At 39.2% G+C, this 20294-nt stretch overlaps 1 protein-coding gene and 1 long non-coding RNA gene across 2 annotated transcripts in view; one reads left to right on the top strand and one right to left on the bottom strand.

The window, feature by feature from the left end:
* The window catches only part of LOC127199264 (uncharacterized), a 43554-nt gene extending 24632 nt beyond the window's left edge, over positions 1-18922 (top strand). The window contains exons 2-3 of the long non-coding RNA XR_007831926.1: positions 10076-10216; positions 18734-18922. This is a non-coding gene — a long non-coding RNA (uncharacterized LOC127199264). The remainder of the gene's footprint in view (positions 1-10075; positions 10217-18733) is intronic.
* Med12l (mediator complex subunit 12L) overlaps positions 1-20294 on the bottom strand; it is a 309618-nt gene that overhangs the window by 67408 nt on the left and 221916 nt on the right. Inside the window, exons 16-19 of the mRNA XM_051157205.1 lie at positions 9812-9959; positions 4546-4664; positions 3814-3957; positions 2273-2436 (exon numbers count right to left, since the gene is read on the bottom strand). Of these exons, the coding sequence (XP_051013162.1) occupies positions 2273-2436; positions 3814-3957; positions 4546-4664; positions 9812-9959 (575 nt within the window). The remainder of the gene's footprint in view (positions 1-2272; positions 2437-3813; positions 3958-4545; positions 4665-9811; positions 9960-20294) is intronic.

Genomic DNA, 20294 nt, shown 5'->3' with positions numbered 1-20294 from the left:
TTCTATGTTCAGATCTGTATTCCAAATTTTAATTAGATTATTCATTTGTTGGTATAGATTATTCATAGTTTCTTGAGTTATTTATATATTTTGGATATTAACCCTGTATCAGATGTGGAGTTGGTAAAAATCTTTTCCTATTCTGTAAGCTGCCATTTGGTCCTATTGAGATATGTACCAGCTTATAAGTGGACATTAACTATAAAGTAAATGGACAATAATGCTGTAATTCACAGACCCAGAGAAGCTAAGTAACAAGGAAGGTTCAATGGGGGGTATGAGAATCTCCTTGAGGAGGAAAATAGAACATATTTAGAGGGTGGGCTGGGGGCAGTTGGGGACAGAAACTGGAGGGATCAGGTGTGTGGGGCAGTGAGGGAGCTGGAGGGAAGGAATACTGGGAGAGACTACTGGAATTGAGGGAAAATTGAGGGGCAAGGCAGAAACCTGGTGCATTTAAAACTCCCTGGAATCTACCAGTGAGACCCTAGCAAAGACTCCTAGTAATGAGGGATATGAAGCCTGAAATGGCCACCTCCTGTAACTAAGCAAGTCTTCCAGTAGTGGGACTGGGAGACCAATGTAGCCACAAAGCCTTCCACCTACATTTTGATCTGCCTTCAAGATGTGCTGGGGTAAAGGTGGTGCAGAACTCTTGACAGCAGTCAACCAATGACTGGTCCAGCTTGAGACCTACTCCATGAGAGGGAGCCCACATTAGCTACTGCCTGGATGGCCAGTAACCAGAGGCTAGATACCCTAGAGACCTAAGCTAGAACCAAACGCAACTGACAAAAAAGTAGTCAGTGATCCCTAATAATAATCTAATCTACTCATAGGCCAGAGCTTATCACAGCTGTCATCAGAGAGGCTTCATCCAGCAACTGATGAGAGCAAATGTAGAGACTTGCAGCCAAATCCTACAGAAGAGGGTAAGGAAAGATTGTAGAAGCCAGACAGGTCAAGATTATCACAATAAAATGGCCCTCGGAATCAATTAAGCAGGGCTCATAGGAACTAACAAAGACTGGACCAACAATCAGGGAGCGTTAATGGGTCTGACCTAGGTTACCTATATATATGTTATGGTTCTGTAGCTTGGTGTTCTTGTAGGATTTCCAACAGTGGGAGCGTGTATTGTCTCTGAATCTTTTGCCTGCACTTGGGATCCTTTTTCTCCTACTGGGTGGCCTGTATAGGGAAGCTAGCTGAGTAAGCCAAAGGAAACAAGCCAATAAATTCTTACATCCAGAGCTCCTCTCTTGGTGTGCCTCAATGATACAACTATACAGTATAAACTAAAAACAAACAAACAAACAATACCACCAAAAGAACCTCTTTGTTAAGGTTGGTTTTGGTTGTGGTATTTACTACAGCAACAAAAAGCAAACTAGAGCATTATGCATGAGGTAAAAAATATAACAAAGTTAAGGCAAATATAAATTTATGAATATTTAACTCAATATTTTAAATGTCAAAATAAATAATATTAAAACAATTTCAAACTAACAATCTAAAAACAGTCAAAGAAAAATACCTTTTCCAGCTCAGTATGAGTCTGTGACCAGTGCATGAGTTATTGAATGAATTATTATTATTTTAAAATTGAATGAATGAATGAGTTATTGAATGAATTATTATTTTAAAATTGAATGAATGAATGGTTTTAAAAGAATAGTATTGATAAAACAGATAACGAGTCAACTTCCAGTTAAGAGTACTAGTGAAAATCTGTAAGACTTATTAACTGTGCAATGCCGGGCACATCATTTCCACTGTTAAATGACACAGACAGCTGTAATTTACTAGGGAGAAGATGATGACGTTTCTGCAGTGTAAATGTGTTACAGAGCTTATTTAGTTTCTGATTTTTTTCAAACATAAACTGAAAATAGATGAAGAGTGACTAGTATTCACTGCTTGCAGTAAGTGCAGTTTGTTGTGCAGCATAAATGAGAAAGGGGCTGTTAATGGCCAGGAGATGGAGAGAAAAAGTAAACAATCAGGCAATCAAACACGCTTCCTGTATCTCCTCCTCTGCAAAAGTAGTTTTGGCAAAACTGTTATTAGGTACGCTTTTATTGAATATTTTATAAGACATTTAAAATATCAAAAGAAATGGTATCAAAACAACTTCAAACCAACAATCTAAAAACAAAAACAAAAAAATACATTTTAAAACTCAGCACAATTTTTCTCTCAAAAGCACTCTATTCCGCTATGAATTCTACCTTTTTGGGTTAGAAAACAACAAAGCCACTGATGTACCCACCCTTCAAACACCTGGGCTGTCTGGTCAGGATTGAGGATCAGGCAACTGTGATACCGCCTGAGCACGGCCACGATGCAGACACAAAGCCCTGTGGTGTAGCTTCCTGCCAGGCTGGAAGACTTCAAGAGCAGCTCTGCTTCCACCACACTCAGTTCATTCAACAGCTGCAGCAGGAGAGGCCAGAGGAAAACACGTAGGTGACAACACACACGGGAACCCCTTCACTGAACCACTGATGCACCTCTGTACCCTTTGGCACCAGGAAACACACTAGGTTTTGATGGTATTTACTCTGAAGCCTTTACTAATTTAAACAAATGTCCTGTCTATATCACCAGGATGTAATCAGTGCTGAGACAGTTGCCAAAACTTTCTGATAGCCCAAAGTCTTGGACAGGGCTGTTTTAAAGAACTAGCCCATTCTTCTGCCGGCTTTTTGTTTAGTTTTGTTTTTTGTTTGTTTGTTTTTAGTGGTTCTACTTTTCTCTTTCCTTTGAAAGCAATGATGCAATGGAGGCAATAACTACTTTCTTATATTTTATAAAGCTGGGAGCTACTATATAATTAAAAAAAAAAATCAAGCCTAATGTCTGTACATTAACACGAGGTATAAATGAATTAAAATGTGTCTAACTATAGTGAAACAAATGAAATTATAATGATTTTTAGAAAAAAAAATTTGCTCTTTGCTAATAAATTTTACTATAGAGAAAATATTTCATCATTTCCCAAGCAGAATAAACTCCTGAAGTTAATATAGTTTTAAATAAGAGGTAGCAGCAATTATAACTTAATAGGAAAACTGTCAACTTGGCAAGTCTTAAATGCTTTAAAATACACTAAGTGCTTAAAACAGTTTTAATGCAATGAAACTGCATATCCAAAGGCGTGAAAGTGCTTCCAAAAGGCCTGGGGTAGAGAAGTGATTAAGAAAGGCCAATCAATGAATATTAAGTTCAATTAAATAGGAGCAAGATATTCATATGTGCTGTAATAATGCAGGGTGGTGCCAGGTAACAGCATGCATTGTACCTGGCAAAATTAGGGAAAGGATCCTAGTTTCTACCATCAAAAAATGATGTTTGAGGACATAGGTATAATTAACTTGATATAAAAATATTCATAGCATATACATGTTTTGAAGCATCATAAGGGGCTGACAGATGGCTCCGTGGTTAACAGCACTAGCAGCTCTTTCAGAGGACCCAGGTTCAGTACCCAACACCCACATGGGATCTCATAAACATCTGTAACTTCCAAGAGAGCCAGTGCCCTCTATTGAACTCTGTAGGCAGCAGGAACACACATTACGCACATATGCATGCACGCAAGACACCCATGCACATAAAATAAAATAAATCTAAACAATTTTTAAGTAAATGTAAGCCAGGTCACAAGCTTGTAACTGTAGCTACTCAGGGACTAAACAGGGCGGCCACTTCAGATGGAGGAGTCAGACCAGCTCAACAATATAACAATATCCTGGTTTTAAAAATCAACAAATAAAACATCTGGTAGGTTTGCTTTCCTAAATGTGACACCTGTATGGCAAAGTCAATTAGTCCGTTGATGTTCAGTGCTGGCTCCATGAGATCAAAGATGAGCTGAATATGGTGAGCCAAAGGGAGGTGATAGGATGTTCCAGACGCAAAGCTTGTGATCTGTTCCAGCACATTGTTGGAGATCTGCTCAAACAAAAGCAAGGGAAATCACACAACCGACAGGTGATCCCCGTGATGCTTTGGTTAGATAAATTACTTTGATTTTTAAACTAACACACAGGAATTAATATGATTCTACTTAGAAACCTGAATGTGTTTCCACAGAAATCAAAATGTACACAAAGCAGCATTCTTACAATCATCATTTGAAAGAATTATAGGGCAAACAGCAGTATAATCTATATACTGGTGACTCCAAAGAGGAAGCACCCAAAAGTGCTAATCATCAAAGAGACGTGCTAACTGAGCAACAATGGATTTTGTCTCAACTTCACAGTATTTTAACTGAATCATCAGCAAGTTTCTCCTCCACCAACAGTGATATTGGGTGAGCACTGTCAGATAATAAGCACATTAGGAATTACTTTTATATACTGCTGATTACTATAAGGCAAACATACATAATGAAAACACATTTTGAAAAGAGGCAGCCTGACACTTCCAAGTGTATAAGCCTCATTTATAAAAATTAATGCTGGAAGTAGCCTACTTGACATTTTTTAGGGAAATGAGAATATCTGAGATGTGTGAAAAACAGCCTTGAATGGCTACCTGAGATGTCACTTGATGCTGATCAAAGTATGAGAGGAGCTGGAGTTTCGTGAACACAGTTTCCGGAGTTGGAAAAGCTTCTTGCTTGCTCTTCCTGGCTTTCTGTCCTTCATCCCCACCTAAATAAACACAAGAGGTGTTGTGGTCCACTATTTTGTTGTTGTTGTTAATTTTTTTTCAATACCAGAGTTTTCTTTATTAATATATATTGATCATTCTTTTTTCATTATTTAATTGATTTATTCAGATTACATCTCAATTATTATCTCATCCCTTGTATTCTCCCGTTCCTCCCTCCCTCCCGCTTTCACCCTTTTCCCCTCCCCTATGTCTGTGACCAAGGGGGACCTCCTCCCCCACTATATGATCATAGGCTATCAAGTCTCATCTTGCTAGCCTGTTTATTCTTTCTTTGAGTGCCACCAGGCCTCCCCACCAAGGGGAAGTGGTCAAATATGGGGAACCAGAGTTCGTGTCAGAGTCAGTCCCTGCTCTCCACTGGACTGTGGAGAATGTCCTGTCCATTGGCTAGATCTGAGTAGGGGTTTAATGTTTACTGCATGTATAGTCTTCGGTTGGTGCAGTAATTTGAGCAGAACCCCTGGGCCCAGATCTGCCCATCATGACGTTCTTCTTGTAGGTTTCTAGGACCCTCTGGATCCTTCGATTTCCCCATTCTCTCATACTTCTCTCGCCTAGAGTCCTAATAGGATGTCCTCACATCTATCCCAATCTCCTGGTAAGTGAAGACTTTCATGGGACATGCCTCTTGGCCTAGTGTCCAATTATAACTGAGTATATACCATGTGAATCTTTCTGCTTCTGGATTAACTCACTCAGTATGACCATTTCTAGTTCCATCCATTTGTCCACAACTTTTGGATTTCCTTGTTTTTAAATAGCTGAGTAGTATTTTATAGTGTAAATGTACCATAGTTTACCATGTTCATAGCGGCCTTATTCATAATAGCCACAACCTGGGAACAGCCTAAATGTTCCTCAGTTGAAGAATGGATAAAGAAACTGTGTTACGCTCTACTTAAATCAAGCTCTTCATGTTTTTTTTAAAGACAGGTTTTTTGATTTGTGTATGTATGTATGCATGTTCACATGTTTGTACATATGTGTATGGAGGCCAGAGGAAAATATCTTGTGTCATCCCTCAGGTATTATCAGCATCTTATTTTATCTTCTCTTATTTCACTTTGGGACAGAGCCTCTTACTGGCCAAAACTCACCAAGTGGAGCACAAGATGCCTGCTTATATCCACTCCTCCCTAGCATGCTCCATCATGCCCAGTTATTTTCATGTGGATCCTGGAACTTTACTAAGATACCTCCCATGTCCCTAGATTTTTATGGGTATTTTTATTGAAGTATTAGCACAGATAGACGAAAGCAGCATATACGCTATGCATTTTCACAAAACAGAATGAGATCAAATCATGAAGTAATACCTCAGGAACCCACTTATGTCACTCTAAGCACCTTTCCCTTTCCCAAAGGACAGGTCTGGACATCATCCATTTTGGGAGGGTAGGAACTTCCATCAATGTTACGTTTTAAGATCACTTCATTGTTAAGGCAATTTGAATTTGTTCTAAAAATTAACAATTCTCAAATACATTATTCCAATGTGTGAATATATGCCATTATTTATCAATTGTAGTGACAATGACTAGATTCTGGCTATCATAAAGTGCCTTCATGAATGTTTACCACTAAGTAACTTTTAAAATTCAGTATCAACAGTGAATCATTATGGAGCACAGCCAAGGCCCACTATGATTAAACAGGACATGTTATAGGCTTTTAAAATATATGCATTATTTATTTTTATGTGTTCATATGCTTTCACCATGGAACACTTGGGGAAATCAAAGAAAAATTTGTGGGCACTCTCTCCTCCAGAAATCAAATTCAGATGATGAGGCTTGGTGTCAAGTTCTTTTCTCCTCTGAGCAATTTCACTGGCTTTTTGACTCATCTCTGTATTTTTCTAAATCAATTATATATATACACAATCTTGTTAATTTTGGGGGAGAACTCTTGCTCTCTTAACAACTAAGAACAAAATTAAAGCATCTAGAAATGGGGTTGCATCTATATATTTACAAAGACAAATTTAAAAACAAAAAGTAATGGTTGGGTTACAAGAGTTCAACCAGCACAGCATGCTAAATGGTGAGTAGCAACTCAGGTGGAGCTTTGCGACTCAGCTTCATGTGGGAATTGTTAGCTCAGACAACAAATGTCTCTCGTTTCGCTCTTGAAGGCCTAAAGACCCATGCTACTCTATTTATTAATGGCAGACGTAATGCTTTAGAAAATTACGTCAAAAGTGGACTTCACTTTGAACAGTAAGTTAAATACAGAGACAAAGTAAGTTGTCATGTTTTAATCTGATACAACAGATGGTGGTGCCAGAATAAATAAAATAGTAAGATGAGCTGGAATTGGGCAAGGAAGACAGCTCAGTTAGTAAATGCCTTGTCCTGAAAGTGTGAGCCTCTGAGTGCAGATCGCAGAAGCCATGTTTTTGTTTGTTTGTTTTTCGTTTTTTTTTTTAAAGCTATGAGTGGTAATATCTGCTTGTAATCACAGCACTGAGAAGGCAGAGATAGAATACCTCATGCAACCAGCTGTTGAGTTACAAGCCAGTAGACGGCCATGTCTAAAAATAGAAGAAGAATTAAAAAAAAAAAAAAAAAAAACTCATAAATAGACATGGTGGAAGGTTCTAGAAGAATGATACTTGAGGTTGTTTTCTGACCTTCACTCATACCATACACATTCACATACATAAAAGAAGTGCCAGTAAAACACATGTTAAAATTCCACCTCTGGTAAATTAGACCAAATATGATATGAATAAGAACTAGCAAATTAATTAGACCTCCTTATTTTTCAGTATCTATTCTCACAAGCACAAGCTAACCACGGGATGGGGCCTTCTCTACAATTGCTCTTACATGTGTCATAAGTATACATGAAAAATCCAAGTTCTGATTTAATTTTCAATTCCCTAGTGTCACTGCTCCATAACTAAAAGGGTTGGACTTAGTGTCCTGTGTACAAAGTACTTAAAAACATGATACTAATGCATTAATTCAGTCTCCCTAGGACCAAAACAAACACAAAAGAACAGAGGAAGTAGGCCTCGCTCTGAATTCCCAAGTGCATTTTTCTTTGCTCATTTGCACAAATAGGTTCCATTATTGATACATGTAATGTCATAAAACCTCAACTGAAAAGATACCATTGAGTCTTGCAATTTAGAAAGAAAAGTCCTGGTATTCAGTGCTGGTTCTAAGTGAAAGCTTTCAATGCCATGTGCACAAGTAATAATATACTCTTAATATAAAGTTTTCATGGCCTACATCATTGCTCTCCCAATACTTAATTTTTAAGCCTTTAAGACAAAGTCATAAAAAAAAAAAAGTCATGCGTGTTCACATGCATATGTACACAAATTTCCATTAGCCTCAAATACAGTTGGCTAACTTCTGGTATATAGACAACGAATTAAACAATAACTGAAAATGAAGACTATTTACCAGATGGCAGAACACTGTATATGAAGTTAAACAGAGGCAATAAAATAATCTCTCTTAAGATGCCACTTTGAAGTGGTGTTGATGTTCAAAGTGGTACTTTGAAACACTGAGCAGTGAATGTCTCTTTTTTAGTCTGTATGCAAGAAATGTCTACTTAAAGGTTTGGTACAAAGGCAGACTATCGTCTGGCACTAAAGCAGAACTAGGAAGGAAAGAGGGAAGGAAGGAAGCGCAACAGCAACAGACTGCTTCTTTCCCCTTCCAACCTCCTTTGGTCTCTCTAAAGCAGAAATTTCAGAACTCTACCAAGGCCCTCTACACTAATTTACATAAGCCAAGCATGACTGCGCCTCTCACAGGCATCATCAGTACCTCCTACCCCAACTCTACCCAAAGCTGGTACACATGTCCTTTGCTAGCCTGTTGCAAGGTTTCTATATTCAATCTTCTATCGCAACTCATTTCCTGTTTTCTCTGAGAGAAAGAGAGAAAACAGCACAACTGATAGTTTTCTTAGACAGAGCAGTTTCTTTTTCAAGCTCAACAACAAGAAGGCAACAGAAGACAGTTTCATTTCCCTCTTAGTTCCTGGTCATTTCTCAAGGTGCTGGTGTATCTGAAGGTCCTAAACTGGCAAGGGACAGGGATCACATGAGGGCAACTCCTCCACTGGGTTCTCAAAAGCCCATCCCTCAGACAACCAGAGCTCCAGAAAAACTACAGGCTGAAACCAGAACAGGTAGCCCTTCTGCTATGCTCAGGCATGTGCATTCACGCTGATGGCAGGAAAAGAACCCTACTTCAATTCCTCCCACTTTTAGGGAAAATCTATTATACATAAGCAAGCCCTATAATTTATCCTGTTAAAGTCAAAAAACGGAAGGCTTCCCAGAGGCTCCTACTCAGGCAGGAGCGCGAGCTGTCTCCATAGGGCAAATGTAACCCTTTCCCTCCCTTACATTACTGAAGTGTTATAGAGGGAACAGGCAGCGGCGGTGCTAAGGTATAAAATGATGCCATGTTTTAAACCATGACTGTAAAATGATGTAAGCCTCGAGAAGAGTAATTAGGCAAATATGAAGTAGATAATTACAGGACTCCAGTTATGCAATGTGATGACACAGTACGGAGGCAAAGCTCAAAAGAAAAAAAAAAAAGTGAAAAGAAATAGGGAAAGAAAACTTCAAGTAAAAAACAAAAAACAAAAAACATCAAATTGTCTCTTTCACCTGGTATTATTTGGTGACAGGTTCAGCCATGAGTACTACTTGCAATTATCCTTATGAACAATGTAAAATCAGCAACTGTATCATAATTTGCATCTACTGTGAAACAGGAGAGGGCAGAGCAAAAGCTAACTACAAGCTTGTAAAAGGGTGCAAAGAAAAGGTAGATCAACTGGCTACAGGCAGAGCACTTCATCTCATTATGCAGAGCATCATCCACGGTGATGACTGTAGAAACACTGGCACACGCGTGAGAAAGTACAACACTTACCTGTGTCTACCTTCAGAAGGTGGCTAATGAATACAAAGGTTGCTGTGAGTGAGCACGAGGCCTTAACAATGTAAATGTGCCTATTCATACTTCAGTGTGACAGTCATTCAAGAGAGGAAACTGACGACAGTGACACAGAGCACTTTGATAAGGTCCGTGAGAACAGGGGACACAGACCACGCAATGGGAGCCAGCGCGCTGAGGCTCCTTACCCCCTGATTCTGCAGTGCTCTTCTTATTTAGGATTCTCAGGATATCTTTGGTAATCTTCTTCAGCTGATGCCTGACTTCGTCACGCTCCTTCCCGACTCCGTAGAGAAGGATGGTGCGCTGGTTACATTCATGACTTGAAGATTCATCCTGAAAGAAAAAAAAAAAAAAACAGCAAATGCCTCTGAAAGCAGTTTGCAGGGCTGGGGGGTACATTTTATACTCCTGAAACACACTAATCATAGCCTCTCCATGCCTGCTTGCAGGGGCGGCACCTACTTTGCTCTGCAACTCACCTCAACCTCCGCTGGCACCACCCCTGTTTTTCCAGTTTGGAACATGCTATAGCGAAAAATAATAAAAGTGACAGCTGACCTGAAGCACTTGATGTGGGCGTACCCTACAGAGTAAGTCTGGCTACTGAAAGATTTTTTTTTTTTTTCATTGTCTAAATTTGAACATGCCATGAAATGATGACACTATGTCCTTAAGGAAAATGCCATTTCCTTAGTGAGCTTGGACTTAGATATACAGATAAGGTGTGTGTTTTATATTTAGAAAAATAAATAAATAAATCTTGCTAGGACCTTCAAGTACCTTCAGAAAAATACAACATTTACTTCAACATGACTGTATAAGTTATATCAGTATTTCCAGATGACAAAAAAAAAAAAAAAAAAAAAAAAAGGAAAGTTTTAAGACTCACTGGATGTGGGATAAGTAACTAACATACATAATCTGAGATGCTCAGTCTTCGTTTTAGAGCCCTGGCTCCTCAAATGAGCCGGGTAAATCCCTACTTTTTTCTTTGTGAGAAAATATATTACTGACTCACTGAGTAATGAATATGAATCCATTACAGAGCTCAATTTACCCTCAGCCAAATGTAAGTATTGACGGCGTAACCTCTTGTGACTGGCTTAAGTCTCCAATGGTAATTTCTCCCTGACATCTTTTGTTTTCCTTTTTTTTTTTTTTTTTTTTTTTGAGTATTTATTTTTCAGGTGGACCTTTTAGTACAGCTCCCTTCTTGTTAATCTTTGTACAACATTGTTCATGCTGAAGGCATCCCCTTCTGAAGGGCATTACCTGTTATCCTAAAGAACTCCTCCCAGGGGAAATAAATTGCATGTGTTCATCATTAGTAAAGGCTGCAACAGTCAGACCCTTCAGGAGTGGGGCGCTGCAGCGTTCTCTGCATACAGTAACAAACACCATGCTTCTGCAGCTAGCGAGTAAGCACTCTGTTTACTCTCCATTTGTCATCCCCCCACCTCAAGTATATACTTGCCTTCAGGCTGCAGTTGAGTTACGGTGCTTTCATTCTTTTTTTCATACAATGCAAGAAATAATACCCATTTGCATATCCTGCTCACTTATCTTTTTATACCCCTCTGCCCATTCTTAATGTTCCAGGTGTCCACACAGACCTAAAGAGCTCCAAACAGGGATGGTAGGAGATAAAAGTTCCCCGTGCTGACAATGCCTCAGGGTAGCCCCATACTATACCATGCTTAGGGCTAAGAGAGCATGGAATGTATCCTAGTCAGGACGCTCAACAACGCCATACTCCTGGGTCATAAACCTAGTTCCTAGTCTCAGATTACTCTTCTGAAAATAGTGTGATGCCATCTTCCATTTAAGGATTTGTGAGAATAAACAAGACATAACACACATGGAATGCCCAAAAGTACTGTGTATACATAGTGCTTGCTGTTGACATTCTAGACGCCCTCCCTCTACATACAACCAGAGTCCACACTGTACTGCACTCATTAACACCTCCCATAGATGTGCGTAAGCCCTTCCTGCCACCCAAAAGGCATGGTTTTGACTGCTGACATCTGTTTACAGGTACACTGTTAATGACCACATCAATGGCCTCAGAATACAGGGGTAGGAAGGCAAAGAAGAGTTTGGAATATTCCTCAGACAGAATTCATTTATTTTTTGTTTCGTTTGTTTGTTTGGCTTTTTTTTTTCCTGGCATTAATGGATGTCTTTCTGAATCCACTATTATTAATTTTTGTAAACACCAAGCTGGCCCTTAATGCTTGGTGAGCACACCAAGCACAAAGGAAGTCAGTAGACTAAGGAACAAACAGGTGGATTGAAAAAAAAAGACAAAAGGGAAGGAAAGAAGACAATATTCTTTTGTGGGCATCAACTTGGCTGTTAAAGCGCTAAGAAAGTTGAAGATGTGAGAGACCAACAGAAAGTTCATGTTTGCGTGGTGAACTGTTAGTTGCGGGGATGAGGAACGAAAAGCAGAATGCAAGAGGCACTAGAAAGAAAACCAGGGTCAATCATCAGGGCCCAACGAGGTAATGTGCATCTCTATGGATTCGCTGAATCAATCTGAAAATGCTGTTGGTGAAAATGTATGATTGACATGTATTTGGTTTGAGGTGGCACTAATGTAGGTCAGAGGTGAGGCAGTAAGGGGAGCACTAAGTCTTGAGAGAGGTGCAAAACCTCCACGTTCTACTTAGGCAAGAAAATTGGTAGCTGAGGTGGTGAAGAGTATGAGGAAGCCATTAAATGACGCTTGCATGTGCCTCTTCACTTACCAGTGGTCCAGTAGAGATCAGATGGAGGGAGGCAGTCAACTTAGACGTGGTGTGTTTGCTTTTGGTTTGTTTGTGGGTTTTGTTTTATTTGTTTTGCTTTTTTACTAAAAAAAAAAAAAAAAAAAAAAAAAAAAAAAATGTGTATACCTCAAAAGAGCAGTTCCTCCAGAGTAGTTGTGAAGAAAGCAGAGCAGGAAGCAATGGGTTGATACAACAGCTGCTAGGAAAGGAGTGAGGAGCAGGGGGTGGCAGAGAAGTGACTCACGATTCCTAGGAGCTAGCCATGCAGAACAAGTTTAAGAGAAAACTTGATTTGTGTAATAAACAGCTAACTCTTGTTTCAGAGTTATGACATAAAGAAAGAAGCCACCATAAAGGATATGATTTTTCAGAGCAGATTAGTGATGAGAGGTAGGAGACAAGGGAACGCTGCCTAGAAAGACAGGAAAGATAATGACGCTGCCTTACCCTACCTCGGGGGGGGGGGGGGGTGGGGGGGGACTATCAGGAAAATAGAAGTATGCAGATGAAAAAGTGAGAAACTTCAAGCTCCCATCAGCCTACTGATGTACTTGAGGAAGCACAGCCCAGATGCAGATGGAGAGACAGAACAGCATGCAATGAGATGGGAAGGGTTTGGCAGAGAGAAGACAAACTGAATTCTTTCAGGAAAACAGTAGTAACAACTATTGGCTTTCCAACACCAAGTGTGGAACATTTTGAAGTTCCCAGGTGACATGATTTGTTTCTTTTCTTTCTTTTTTTTTTTTTTTTTTTTTTTTATAAGCAGAAAAATGGGTAAGACCTCAGTAAGTTTATCAGATAAGAGGCAACTCAACCTATGATTATGTGTTAAACATTTGCAAAGCTGGCAATGGATTTCTACTTTCTCAGCACAGCAAACCCACACTGCATACTTCAGTACCACTGATGATCTGAAACAAGAACCAAAATTTATCGTAATATCCAGTCCCTGAGAGGTATAGTCATTTGGCAGAAAAGGGACAGGCAGCCAGGCGTGGTGGCGCACGCCTTTAATCCCAGCACTCGGGAGGCAGAGACAGGCAGATCGCTGTGAGTTCGAGGCCAGCCTGGTCTACAAAGTGAGTCCAGGACAGCCAAGGCTACACAGAGAGACTCTGTCTTGAAAAACAAAAAACAAACAAACAAACAAAAAACCCAGAATTAAACAGGCCACATCCCTGTAAACTGAGTTCTGAAAAGAGCTTCCTCCAGGTCCATCACTCCTTTTCACAGGTATGACACCATGCTCACAGGGACCTAGCCAACTATGAAACTAGAAGGCTGCACCTTGAAAGCCACAGCACACTCGTTCACCATAGAAAAATTTAAAGTGTCTTCACAGATAGACATCTTTACAAAGAAAGAATGGAGTTGACCAAATTAAGGTCTGCTCTAAGCCGTTTTGATTTCCTTAAAATAAATGTTAAGAATAATTGCCAAAATATGTGTGTTTATAGTGTGTATAATAGAGCTGAGATCATTAGAACAGTGTGTTCTCCTCCTGGTCTTGCTTTCTGCTGTGTCTACAGTGATTCAATGAGCACAGAATATTAGAATTAATATTTAAGGATTTAAGTCTTTAAAAGGTATTCCAAATGTGCTTTTTCTGGAATGCTTGGAATGAACAGACGGTTTAATGCAACTGTCCTTATAAAACAAATACACAGAAGAATATGTGAATATTTAACTGGAAGCCTGCCATGTGTGAAGTCTGACATCTCTAGATAGCCACTTGCACTGTCAGCCCACTAAGCAGTTAAGTTGGTTCAGTAATCCCTTATGCTCCTGACCCGTGCCCTTTACTAGCTATCTGATAATGCTGTTTTATTTTCATGTTTGCACCTGCCTCGTCCAATTTTAAAAATGGCAGATAAGCAACATTGCTAAGGTCACTGTCTGTCAGGTTCTGGTTCAACACCAAACAGTCCCAAGCTTAGAAGCTGAAGGCTAGGATGACATCTCCCTTTCTAACATAAAACAGGAGGAGATGTGGAACTCCGCTAGATACGGCTGACGCCTGCCATCTCCAGATAGATGTTTGTGCTTGGTCTACGATGATGGACTCCCTTTTTTTCAGTGGGGGTTCTCACTCTACTTGATCTGGTAACCCCAGATCTTATAAGGAGCATCACAAAGCGCTTAGGAAAGATCACAGACCTGACCCTTTCCTGACAGGAAAACTGGTTTAGCAAACCCCACCCTATGCTAAGGAGAGTCTAGCCTTTAGCAAATGACCTTGTACTTAGAAGTTATTCCTTCACCCATAGCATAATTAAGTACTATGTTTTCCTTCTTGTGACAGGACCCCCATGCTACTGCATGCAAATGTACTGTACCACTGTATGTGTATAAGGCATCCTGGTACTCTTAGCCCTAGTGAATCAGACACATTCACCCATAAACCCCACCCTACTATCCAAGGTTTCTAAGTAAATAAAGGCTGGCTGGCTGGCTTTCTTGCTCTTTCATGCTCACCATTCTTCCATCAGGACCATCTAGGATTCCATTTATGCTGGGAAAGAATAACCACTGGATGCCTGGGTTTTGACTGCCAGTCAAGGCAGCGAGGCAAACCTGCCACTCAACTGCCACTAGCTTGATGCTGACCTCAGGTGAAGCACTGCCGGGCCAGCATCTCACTGGACCTGCCTGGCAGCAGGTTTTGGAAATCTGCCTGCTTCCTCTGCTATGCTTAGCCTAGCAGCTTAAGAAAGGGTCCTAATGCTTTGGCTATCATCATCACCAGCTTGCAGAGCTCCCAAGCCTCCACTGCCTTCTGATACCAGCAATCTCATGCTAAAAGAGCTAAACTGTAATCCCTGGTGGAAACTCACTTTCCACTTCCCACATAATACCAGAAACCAGGCCTGGTACCCAGGCCATGGGCCTCACCCTGACTACTCTAAGCTGTTCCTGAGCAAGAAATGGGACCTTGGGACCTTTGATCTCAAGGTCCATCTGTTTTAGTCTGGAAGCAAGCAGGGCCTGGACCAACCTGCTGGACCAGTGGGAGCCAGGCCTCCTGCCCGATGCTGACTGACAGCCATGCACCATAGCAAATGGAACATAGTGCCCCACCTTACTGCTAAGAAAACAAAGAATTAGGGACAAAGAGTAAGGCTCAATTTTGGAGCATTTGTCCAGCATCTGGGTCCAATCACTAACACATGAATGAATGAACAACAAAAAGCAAGCACTTATATCTTCAAATGTAAATTATTTTTAAATTTTATTTTAAAACTTGCCTTTTGATCATGTCATCTTTCAGCTGAATCTCTCACTATAACCATAGCATTTTGTTTAAAAAAAAAAAAAAAAAACCTCAGACAAATGTTCTATCTGAACTAAGCCTTGCGCTGGCAGAGCAAATGGATCTGCACATTGTGAGAGCATGTGTTACTAGGACAAAATAACTGGACGTTTCTTTCTAGTGGTAACTATTCCTAAATGGCAGCACCCTGTTTTACAAACCGAGAAAACAGACAACATATTTTGCAGGAAATATTTGTTCTCCAGTAGCAAAGAGGGCACCATGCACCATTTCTCTGTCTTCTTTCATGCAATACTTGAATTAAAAGACACGGCCTCCTTCTCGGGAAATATTCCCAATGCCCAGTACACTAAGCTAGCTAATAGAATCATGCATCAATAGCACAGGTTTTCCATTTAAAAATTTACTGATACCAAAATGTTAAAAGTCATGAGAATTGAAATATCCCCACTGGCAATCAAATCTCTAATTGCATCTTCATTCTCCTGCCTGAACACAGATGTGCAAGGACCACACACACTTCAAGGAATGGCGTCCTGGGCTCAGAGTTACGCTATGTGAATTAAATGCATTTCAGATGAACACAAAGTATTGTTTATTTTCAACAGATTCGGCAAAATAATTAACCATTTGAAATAAAGGTTCTGCTCAATTGTCCCAATTATTTTCATTAGAATATAGTCTAATTAAATTTCATTTCCCAATAATACAATTATAAGCTGTATGTGAGGATGTTGTTTACTGATAGGGAGACGGTAATATCCCCAACTGATTATGCTATATGGTGATACAGAGTTTTAGGATGAGACACTTTACGCCTAAATATTGTAGTCACTTTCATGGTCAGGTGGTCAAAGAGGAAATTGGCGTTTGTTCATTGAGAAACTATGAGAAGGTTCAGAGAGAGGTGTCTGTGGTTGTCACATCAATTCGAAGGAAAGATGAAACAAGCTTTGGTCAAAGTTCCTTTTACTTGTCAAATGCCTACCGAGAAATGTTTTAGGCATTTGAAAATATATATTCTCAGTAAGTAAGATTAGGATTCTTGAACTGATTTTCTTTTAATGTAACACACTGATTCACTGGAGGTAATTTATAATTCTCCATCAGGAAACTTGCTTCAACAGAGATCTTAGGACCACTATAAATATCCTAGAGTTTAGAATTTGGTATAAAGGTAAGTATATTGTTTATTTGACCAAAAGGGAGTGTACTCATCCCACACGTCATTCAGGGGGATATTCTCAGGGACAACGGTGGCTCTTGCCCAGGCGCCATGGGTTTGGATGAGCCTGCAATTAATCTGACTGTTCTTCTACTCAGTTTCCTTAATTCAAAAATTGGTGATAAAATAAGTATTAATTGATATAATGAACATGGGTTAATTCACGGCAGCATAGGAAATCAAATGTTGGCAATTATTATTCTGAAGCACAAAATTCCTTCTAAGAAGTATTTTAGATGTCTAAAGCAACATACAAGACAAGCTTGACTGGCTTTGTTTCTATACGAAGCTAAAAGGAAACACTTAAACGTTTCAGAAAGTTTAACACAAATCAATACATCTTCCTAGGTGAGGGGAATATGGCAACTAGTATGTAACTGAATGCTGCTAAAGTGAATGAGATTAATAGCTTTGTTTCAAATGTGAGTGACAGTAAAAGTCCTGTGACCATATAATCCAATGGTCGCCACTCTTTAGTGTGCCTGAGCAGCACATGGAAGGAAGGTTAAATACATATGGGCATTTCTGGTTCCTGGAGACTACATGCCCCTAAATGCACACTTTAAACAAATGTTCATGTCATGCTGAGCTGCCATGAGGCACCACTAAATCGACTTAACAAGTGTACACACACTCGAAATTCCAAATAAATAAAATACATGTTCCTAGTACAGGCATCCACTCAAGCAGTTTTACGGTAAATAACCATTTCAGTTGGAAATATTATGCTTGGGAACAATGCATATGTTTTTCCTCTAAATGCAGGAACCAGAAATATTTATATAAATACAAAGCAGTAACAATTTTATCCTACAATTTCACTCTAAGTGTTTATTTTGCCTTTTTGGTTTTAAAGTTAAAGAATTACAAATAATAGTGTCACAAAGGCGATTTAACTCAGTATTATCATTACCTATAAACTCAATACTAAAGAAACTCTGAAAAAAAATTAAAAAAAAAAAGAAACTCTTCCCTCATTTAAGTTCTGTTCACAAAAACTATGAAGGCTGTTTCATGCAACCATCCTGGCAATGGACACAACTGCTTTCTTTCCTAATGTAATTTGGGAGCCTAATAATTTATAATGGGATGGTGCTGTTTTACCCACAAAGACGATAATCAAACACAGATTGTAAATAATGACATTATGAAGTAGGATAAAACAAGAAGCAGAAGGCTTACCCTTCCCAAGGGAGCACACATTCTGAGATAATAGAATTACTTGTTAGACAGTGACACATCGTTCAGTTTGAGCACAGTATGCTCTCAGGTGAACAGCCATCTGTGAAAGCAAGCCTGCAGCCTTCTGTGGGCAGATTTAGGAGACTTCACTCAACTTGGATTTATCACTTATTTGCAAGGAAAATAGCCAAAAACAAACAAAACAAAAAAGCCCTCCACCACATGATTCTATTGCAAGTTTTAGAGAAACCCATAGTATCTTAGTTTTTTAAAATTCTCAGCCACCTTTGCTACACTTTTTTCCATGAAATCAAAACAGAAGTCCTAAAAACAGACGGACTCAGAGTCTGCACAGCTCTGAATATGCATGGAAGGTAATCTCTCGCTGGGATGGTCTTCTTCCCTCTCCACAGACAGACCCAGTCTGCACAGCTCTGAGAATGCATGGAAGGTAATCTCTCACTGGGTTGGTCTTTTTTCCCCCCTTTTCTACAGACAGATTCAGAGTCTGCACAGCTCTGAATATGCATGGTATATGCATCTGTATAATTTCAGTAATTAAATGATTCCACTGACATTTGGAGGGAGCATCTGCATATTCATGCATATACTGAGACAGTCTTTCTTCCTCTCTCCCTTTATTTCTGTCTAGAACACTCAAGACTGCATTGCTGAAAACTCAGCAGATTCTCTATTACAGAGGGGTTTGGCACCTAAACTAAGTCACTGAGAGGAAAACACCAGATGCCAGTCTGCAAGTTTTACTAACTGGTATTGCCGGAGACACTCAAATTCCTCAGACTCAACAGAATAACCAGGTAATGTTATATTAGCATTTGACTGACAGAAATCTACTTATCCTATGAACAAATATATAATATATATATTCATTCTTAGTTTGTTCTTGAAATCAAAAACCTTATATAGCAATTAATAAAAATCAGAAGCATATGTTTGGAATAACATTAAATTAATAAAACTAACATACAAATCTTAGTGGTATGAGAGATTACCAAGCATGGAGAAATGTTGATATTTTTATTGTAAAATGAGAATTAAATATAGACAAAAGGAATGGAAATTCCTAATGTGAAGAAAGTTGTTGAATGATTTACCTATATACATATTGAGCATTCCTAAGTTAGAATTGTTAGAACTATCTAGAAATGAATAATTAAAAGGAACCAACAATCACGAAGATTGTTGAACTCTCTGGCTCCCCTTTACCTCTGAGCTGCGGAATGAGGTGCTGAGCTGGGGGAAACCAAGGTCATACTCCTGGCGATATGCGTAACTGCATAGTTTTCATTAATTAAAGGATTCCACTGCCATTTGGGGAGAATATCTGCTATCTTCACTTACCATGTTACATTTTGTATGGGATTGATGTGTGGGGGGTTAAACTGTAGATTTGGATATGAGGAGTTCTGTTTTATGAGACATCATTTTATTTGTTTGATGGAAATTTGAAAGAAATTTAAATTCCATCTTAAATTTCAAGTTAGATACCAAATGTAACATAGTCAAGTCAACTGCTACTGTTCCTTAAACTGTCTGTTGTGTTATAACCCAGGAGATCAGACAAGGACAGATTTCTACTATTTTATTTTAGGTACCATTAAATATGCCAGAAATCTAGGAGTGGTGCTTTGTTTGCTTTGAGAAATGTCAAGTAAAGATCACACATACAAAGGCTGTTGCCATTATTATTATTATTATTATTATTATTATTATTATTATTATTAATACTGAATGATATTTAAAACACATACGAAACGAACTTCAAATACATGTACAAGTAGCAAATAAAAAACACATGGGTTGAAAATACTCTAAATAATAAGTCTCTGTGATGCTAATATTTGGTTGCATGGCTGAACATAGGCATAAATATTTCCCAGCACATAGGAAAAAGTCTTGGATGTTTATTTTCTACAATTTGCTACTTAATTTATTGAATAAATTTGCCAGCAGCGATGTTATACGAGTTTCTTTGAACTTTTCCATTTACAATTCTAACTCGTAATCAATCATGTCTCCCCTGAATTCATCAATGAAACTAAAGGATGAAACCAAGGAAACGGGCACAGAAAGAAAGGGAGCTGTAAGTAGAAACAAAAGGCTAAAGGCAGGAGGAGGAAGACGGGGAAACAAACGAAGCATCACTAGAGTACCTGCCACAAGGCAAAAACAGGAGGGCCGACACTGGGAAG

This window comes from Acomys russatus, chromosome 15 (assembly GCF_903995435.1).
Source record: "Acomys russatus chromosome 15, mAcoRus1.1, whole genome shotgun sequence".
Taxonomy (NCBI): Eukaryota; Metazoa; Chordata; class Mammalia; order Rodentia; family Muridae; genus Acomys; species Acomys russatus.
Note: the sequence above shows the minus strand (reverse complement) of the source record. Positions and strands in the feature narration are given on the sequence as shown.